General features: G+C 37.9%; 1 protein-coding gene across 1 annotated transcript in view; it reads right to left on the bottom strand.

The window, feature by feature from the left end:
* Nucleotides 1–8,425, bottom strand: part of AASDHPPT (aminoadipate-semialdehyde dehydrogenase-phosphopantetheinyl transferase) — a 26,106-nt gene that overhangs the window by 6,682 nt on the left and 10,999 nt on the right. The window contains exons 3-4 of the mRNA XM_003801167.3: nucleotides 4,156–4,277; nucleotides 3,363–3,524 (exon numbers count right to left, since the gene is read on the bottom strand). Of these exons, the coding sequence (XP_003801215.1) occupies nucleotides 3,363–3,524; nucleotides 4,156–4,277 (284 nt within the window). The remainder of the gene's footprint in view (nucleotides 1–3,362; nucleotides 3,525–4,155; nucleotides 4,278–8,425) is intronic.

The following is an 8,425-nucleotide window of genomic DNA, read 5'->3' as shown; positions in this document are numbered from 1 at the left end:
AAAAAAAAATCCATCAAAGTTAAAAATAAAAATAAAAAAGATTCGGTAGTCATACACAAAAAGGCTGACGTTCAGAATGCTCATTGTAACTGGTCCCATGAGAGGAAAGGGGGAGATGCTTAGGGAATGTCTACAATTGGGGTGGCAACGAAGCACGTCTTTTTGAGACAGTCCGTTGCCCAGCTAGAGAGCAGTGGCATCATCAGCTCTCTCTCTATCCCTAATGAGTTGTCAAGAATACTCAAAGTACTTACTGCAAGAAAAAAAATTACATGAAATTTACCTAGAAGTAAATCATTTAAACACTAGATTAAATTCACCCTAAAATTAATATTTATACCAAATTTCAATTAATTCATAAAATAAGCAGATGTAAACAAAAACAAAAAAGCTAAGTGCAGGGAAAAATACTACTTGCTAAAGTCAAAAAGTAGTTGTTAAGATTCTAACCTTCCTCTAACTCAAAAACACACTGCCTTCCAGTCCTGCCTATCGCGCACCACCGAGTGCCTCCAACCAGCCTTTCCTGTGTACTCAAACCGGCTTGCTTTGCAGCTCTAAAGAACAGAACGTAAGGATTATGCACATACCATGTAAAGAGAAGTGCTATTCCCATGTCAATACAAATTAGTTAGTAGGCGTCATAATTAAGGTCAAACATAGCTTATTTTATAGTTTCCTCACTGGGTGTTTCTGATTTGTTTCCAGTTACAAACAATGCTGTACGAACATGCAACTTACTTTCTGCTGCACGCGAGAGCTGAAAGTAAATGTTAAAATGTACAGGAAAAACTTTTTATTGGCATCACTGAGAATAAAAGATTCCACGTAATTAATTTTCACATGGCTGAAGCCCCTTTACGTATGAAAACATTTTGGTTATAAAAATTATATTTTTTGGTTTACAAACTGTATTATCCTTTAGGATCTTAAGATCTAGTCTTTAATTGACAGAATCTACCTTGCTTGGTATCCCAGCAGTTTCTGACACTGTTAGTTCTCTTCCCCAATACACTTTTCTGCCGTGGTTCACCCAACACTACTTCTCATTTTATGTCTTACCATTTCAGTCTTTCTTTACCTGTCTCTTCACACTCCACCTTTAAACATTAGTACACATGCTTCTCAATTTACGATGGGGTTACAGCTCAATAAACCCATCCTAAGCTGAAAACATCATTAAGTTGAAATACATTTAATACATCCAACCTACCAAATATCATAGCTTGGCCTTGCATTAAACACATTCAGAACACTTACGTTGGCCTAGCGGGCAAGAGCCTCTAATATGAAGCCTGTTTTATGATAAAGCATTGAGCATCTCACATTACCAGGGAACACTGTACAGAAAATGAAAACGAGAACGGCTGTATGGGTAGAGTACAATGTCACATGTCACCTCTGCATCGTGAAGCCGAAAAACCATTCAGTCAAGGCACAGTTAAGTTTGGGACCACCTCTATCCTCAACATTCTGTTCTGGGCCTTTCTCTCTTCTAATTAGGTAATCTCATGGCTTTATCTTGAGCCTCTCTTCAATTCATCAGCATGTCAATGATGATGATTCTTCTCTCTCTAGCTCAGCCCCTCATTCTGCCGGCGTATATCCCCACTTGGGTGTTTCCACGGCCTCGCAAACTTCACATCCCACCGTTCTCCAGTACTTTGTGAGTCAGAGACAGGACCCTTCATAGTGTCTGACACTGCACTTCCTTCACCTCTACTACACACCAGCATGGATAGGACTTAGTCTTCTTTAACTACAAATCTGATTTTATCACTCTCCACTTTGTGCTTGTTACATTTTCTTGAGAAAAATCAGTGAAAACCTCCTATTTTACCCATGCACAATTAACCCTTTATCCTGGGAGCCTCTCTGCACTCTGTTCAGGTGATTACAGTACAAATATCACATTAAAATACAGTGCATTTGCTGCACTCTGGACACGGCCACTCCTTTGACTACAGCAGAAGCAGACACAACGCCTGACCCAAGCTAGCCAAGGAGTCCCTTGCTAGAGTCTTCAGGCTTGGAACAAAAAGTGAGTTCACTCGCTTCTTTGGGTTTTCAACTATAAAGTGTCAGATGAAGAGCAGCAGGCAACCCTATTTCCTGTCATGCAGACCGGAGAAGCTGAGGCTTTTGTGCAGAATGAGAAACGAGGGTGGAAGAAAACGGAAGCCAAGACACACAGAAAGGAGAAAGAAAGAGAGAGGAAGAGCTCTGGGCCTGGTGTGGCTCGTGACTATAATCTTAACACTCAGGGAGGCTGAGACCAGCAGACTGCTTGAGCCCAGGAGTTCAAGACCACCCTGAGCAAGAGTGAGACCCTGTTCTACTAAAAATAGAAAAACTAACCAGGGCATTTGTGGTGGGTGCCACAGTCCCATCTACTCAGGAAGCGGAGGGAAGAGGATTGCTTGAGTCCAGGAGTTTGAAGTTGCTGTAAACTACGATGATGCCATGGCACTCAACCCCAGGGTGACAGAGTTAAGATTCTGTCTCAAAAATAAATAAGTAAATGAATAAATCAAAACAAAAATTTAGCAAAATCCTCTGCTTAAATAATTTAAGAATATGGGTGGTGCCTGTGGCTCAGTCAGTAGGGCACAGGCCCCATATACCGAGGGTGGCAGGTTCCAACCCGGTCCCAGACAAACTGCAACAAAAAAATAGCCAGCTACTAGGGAGGCTGAGGCAAGAGAATCGCCTAAGTCCAAGAGCTGGAGATTGCTGTGAGGTGTGATATCACAGCACTCTACTGAGGGCAACAAAGTGAGACTCTTATCTCTCTTAAAAAAAAAAAAAGAAAAAAAGTTAAAAGAAAAAACATGTAAGAATAAACGAGCTCTGAGTATTCTAGTTTCTAATTCTGAGGCCGAGTTACTGAATCACACTAATAGCCTCTAGTAAGTATTTTTGGCTTACGTAAGTTTGTGTTAGGTTTCCCTCACCAGCAACTTCAGAAAACTGCTAGTGACAGAAACAAATACAGAAAGAAGCCAAAATCTTTAACTGGATCAATAATGCCCCACTTGATGTACCAGCCTAATACAGCATCTCTTTCAAATCCCCTTATTATGGTCCAGCCAAAGCGGCTTCCTGTTGGCAGTTCATGTACACAAAGCTCTATTTCAGGGCCTTTCTTTCCTACCCTACTTAAGTCTCCACAACTCAACTGTCGTCAAGTGTCAGCCTGAATGTTAAATGCTCTCATAGTGTCCCTGACTTTGCTTTCAGAGCCCCAGGACTGGACTGGGTTCCAGTGTCTAACTGCAATGACTAAGCCTCTCCAACCTGATCACACAGACATGCACAAAATACAAAAATTCTTAGTATAGTAATTCTAATACATTTCTTACCTCAAATGCCCATTCTTTTTCTTCCTTCCCATCCAAGAACAATCGTGTTTCTCTATAAACTTGGCCTATATCCAAGTTTAAGGGAGATATATCAAATTCAAGCCGCTGTAATTCAAATCCTAGCCCAACACCAATGGCTTTTATGAAGCTTTCTTTCAGTGCCTATGTTAAAAAGAGACATTTTCACTTAGAATTCTGTGGATAAAAACTTTTCATAAACTCTACAGGCCCAATACATATGGATTTTCAACTCTATACTACATTATGGCTATAAGCTGTATTTGTAACCCTTGTATTAGCATGGAGACAAACCATCCCTGTAACCTTAAGGCAAACCTGTGAAGCTCTCTCTGCCATTATTCATTTCCTCATGTGAAACTTGCTATGATAGTAACAGTGCCTCCCTCATAAAACCGTCATGTGAATTAAATTATCTAAGAACTTAAAGTAATGTCTTATTGCACGCAGTAAATATTATATAAGTATTTGTTAAATAAGGCCTCATGTATTAGTTGAAGATAAACATTTATAAATGGTGATAAATAAAATATTTTGTATTAGCTTGAAGTACCTTTCTAATTAAGCATAAATATAGGTTAAATTTTCTTAAAATAAGTGTCATTATAATGAACTACTGTATGCATAAAAAAATTTAAAAGTTCTCAAGTAATCACCCATTTACTTCAAGTACACTATGAATTACTGGGTAATCAAAGATCTTCTACTGCTATTTTAAGTGATGATAATGAAATCACTATAGACTTTTATTTTCAAAATTAGAAAGGAATTATACCCAATTCCTATAAAACATATCCAGCTGAGTCCACTCATCCTTAAAGCTTCTGATTGTTTCCCATTCTTTGTTGGTAAACTTTCTTTTCATAATATGAAAGAATTCTGGGATTGAACCACGACCTGTCAATTAAGAAAATAATAATAATTAAAAACAATCCTTCCATTAAAAAAAAAAAAGCTGCTCTACTATCAGAACTGTCAAGGACAGCACAGTAAGAAAGCTGTAGGTCAACCTCACTTTTGAATACACTCACAGTAATCCTAAATGAAGCTTTAGCAAATCAAAGCAAGGTGGGAATTAAAATAACACACCATCTCAAGCAGAGGTTATCCCAGAAACAGAAGAGTGGTTTAAGTGAAATTCTGTGAATTACTAAATAATTAAGCAGAAAAACTATATGGTTGTATCAACAGATGTCCAAAGAATTTTTCATAAAATATAGCTGCCAACCATGTTATAAATTCTAAACTACCATAAAAGGAAATTTCTTATATGACAGAATATTTTTATCAGAATTCAACAACATTCTTAAAATAGAGCCTACAACACTATTCTAGGTTTTAGAATTTTACTTTATTAATGTATGAGGGGAACAGGGGAGATAATTATTTTATTGTAATTTTGGGGGAATTGTATTTTTACTTCAAGTTTTTGCTGTGATTGGAAAATTAATATATACTTCATTTCTTCAAAATTGTTTTCAATGTGTTTTCTAATATGATTTCTCCAAATAAAATTTTTTTTCATTTCTATTTCTTGTGGATGTTACTGTGAAATAAGCCCATTTAAAACAAAATTTGAAATAGCATTAGCTCCACTAGTCCACAGACAACAGTACATTACACAGCAGTCCAAAAATAAATGAAAGATACAATTCAAAGAGCTGAACCTGAGCACTAAGGGATAGAAATCAAATACATGGTAAATCTGTCATACTGTATTTTTCCAAACCATTACAATTATGTATGTCTTTACTATCAGGCAGGAACTATCATTTATTTATTATACAAATTTGCAGAATATATACAAACATTACACAAATGTGTATTCAACTGATTATGAAAAACAAATCATTATTCTTGTCCTCACATGCTTAAGCAGCTTAGTGGACCTAGCAGGAAATCTGGCCCAAGGTAGGTGAACCACAAACATCTACTGGATGAATAAATGAATGTTAATTATTATTTGGTAAGTTACTTCTTAAATGTTTTACTGCCCTCTATCCTTAGTTCACAATCGCATTATTGTCCAGAAAACCCTTTGCGGGTAGTTCCTTTCCAGATTTTGTTAACATAGCTTGTTTATTTCAAACTCCATTTTTAAAATACTGAACTCCAAAATCTGACATTCTCAACTGCTTGACTACAACTCTTAAAATGATAGCTGATACCATACTCTCTATAAGTACTTCTTATGGGGAGAAGTACCAGTCTGGAAAAAAGACTTACTCACCCCAAGAAAATTCAACAGTTGGAATTCCATTATGATCATTCACTAAAAAACCCTACATGCTACGTAATAGTAACAGTATCAGGGGAGCAAATCGGGACTACAGCCCTTACCTTCACTGGAAGTTTCCTGTTTCTTCAACACTGACTACATTCCTTTCTCACAGTTGTCTCAAGGGCAGAAAACTAAAAGTTCTGACAAAACTATTTGCAATTCCCCCCCTATTCCCCTACCCCCACTTCAACAGTCAAAATAGCCAGGTATTTCTGATGACCCCGCAGTGACAGGTAGCACTTTGGGATCAAGACAAAGAGCCCCGTTAATTCCTAAGCACTGAAATACTCAACTGGATCTTAAGAGTTCTGGGTAAGGGATTCGTACCCTTTGGGGGCACAGATCTCTTTGACAGTCTGGTGCTTATTCCTCAACACCTTTCTGAATCTAACTAGAAGCCCCTTAACAAAACCATCTTGCTCAGTGCCTCACTAGTACATACTGGCTTCCTAAGGAATACCTCAAGGAAAGTAAGAACAAAAAGCTTCCAAAAGCAACTCAAGTAAAACGGCAGATTTTGAACATTGGGAGCACCACATCTACACGCATCATCAACTGTTGCCTCGTTTTTCTGGATTACGTGAAAACAGAATCACATAATGACAATGAAGGAACAGTTATCCTGAGTTCGGAAGACAGCATTATATACACTGTTTTCTTAATGGAATCATATTCGAAAAACCTAAATTTAACAAGATATACCTAGTATTACCCACAGTGCCATTTTTCTTCTTTTAATTTTAATTTCACAGCCTCAAGAGGCCCTCAGATATTTAACTAAATATGATGGTGCAATCAAGGAAAAAATCTTTAAATATGCATAATAAACTGATTAGCATAAAAGGCACAATCTGGCATAATCACTAGAAAGCGATCATATAACTCATTATGTATAGTTAAGAAAGTATCCAATAAGAGTACATTTTCGTACACTTTTGAGAGCATCTTATCTAGTCCACAAAATAAAAAATTTGACAGCAGCAGGAAAAGGTCATTTTGTAAATAATTCAGCCAAAGCACAACAGTGCCACACTGTGGCATCATAGTGGAAATGCACAGTGTGTACAAATCTGTTAAATACCACACATAGTTTATGTGAGAAACTGGAATGAAGAGAATCAGCAGGAAATACCAGTAGAACATTAAATCTCTCCCTCCAACTATTTAAATACAGCACAACTGTTGGATATATCATTGGAAAATCCTAATACCATCATATCTTCATGTCTGTTATCTTCATTTAATTGAACACTTAAGAGTGTGTGTGCAGGGGCAGCACCTGCGGCTCAAAGGAGTAGGACACCAGCCCCATATGCCAGAGGTGATGGGTTCAAACCCAGCCCTGGCCAAAAACTGAAAAAAAAAAAAAAAAGGAGTGTGTGTGCATATATATTATATATATAAAAGACTAAATGACTGAAAAATATATAAAACTACCAGTCAAGTTTAGAAAACCCTGATTCTCTACCACATAGCTTAATCTGTTGAGAACACAATGTTAGATACTGTGTTCTGCAATGATTATCTAATCAAGACTAAATATTGAAAAAAAAAAAAAAAGGTTTAAACACAGCAGTAACCTACAACAAAATCATTTAAATCCAATACTCCTAGCTACTACTACAGGCCTATGAAAAAAATCCTACCATACCAGCACCTCAAAGCCCACCTCCATCAATCTCTCTACAAAACAGAGCCACCAATGTGTGTGTACATTAACACCACCCTACTCTTTAAGAAAAGATGGGGACAGTTATTTTGGGAGGAGTGAAAGGGAATATGCCGCTTCTAAGGATCAAAGTTTAGCTTAGGATAATAAATCAATAAACCAGGAGTTCTAACAGGTACACTCTGTCAGTCTTCTGCGGGACGTGAGTCTCCTAAAATCTGAGCAACTATGTACACGGTACACTTGACACATTGGCTCATTTGTAGGAATTTATTTAGAGGAAGACCCAGAATTAAAACAGACATGTGTAAGCTACCAATAAAAGCCTCACGAACAACATGCACTGACAAAGCATCTCTTTGAAGGCAGTCCGAAGCTTTAATTGCTTACATGTATTTATTTCAATGTGTATTTAACCACACATTAAATGTACAGGTGGTCTCATCATGTAATCGGAGGATTTGGGGAGGCCAATGCAGGAGGACTGCTTGAGGCCAGAAATTTGAAAGCAGGCTAAGCAACAGATTAAGACCCTGACTCTACAAGAAAAACAAAAAGAAAAATCCGCTGGGCAAAGTGGCAGGCGCCTGTATAGCAGCTACTTGGGAGGCTAGAGGAGGAGGATCATTGAACCCTGGAGTTGGAGGTTGTAGTGTGCTATGATGACACTACAGCACTCCACCCCAGGCAACAGAGTGAGATAATGCCTCAAGAAAAAAAAAATGGAGCTGTTTTATGACTGAACTACTACAAAAACCATCCCAGAGGATAGCACATGAAGCCTCTGAGTTTGAAGCCTATGAAAATTTGCTAGGCTGGGTTTCCAACTTGTCTGGGAACTGCAGCACCCCCTTTTTACTCCCAACTTCTCCCTTTCATGATGGCACTGTCTATTCTATGCTTTCTCCCACGCCTGTATTTTAAAAGATGACATGTGGTCTCTGATTCAACAGGTCCACAGATAGAGAGGAATTCTGCTGCAAGATGGAACAGACCAAGTCTCACATGACCTGATTTAGATGAGTCAGATGATGAGATATACGATTTTATGAGTTGATGAGATTTAGAGTTAATACTGGAATGAATTAAGACTTG

Source organism: Otolemur garnettii, unplaced genomic scaffold (genome assembly GCF_000181295.1).
Source record: "Otolemur garnettii isolate 467f Iridium unplaced genomic scaffold, OtoGar3 scaffold00200, whole genome shotgun sequence".
NCBI lineage: Eukaryota > Metazoa > Chordata > Mammalia > Primates > Galagidae > Otolemur > Otolemur garnettii.
This window is presented reverse-complemented; position numbering and strand designations above follow the sequence as displayed.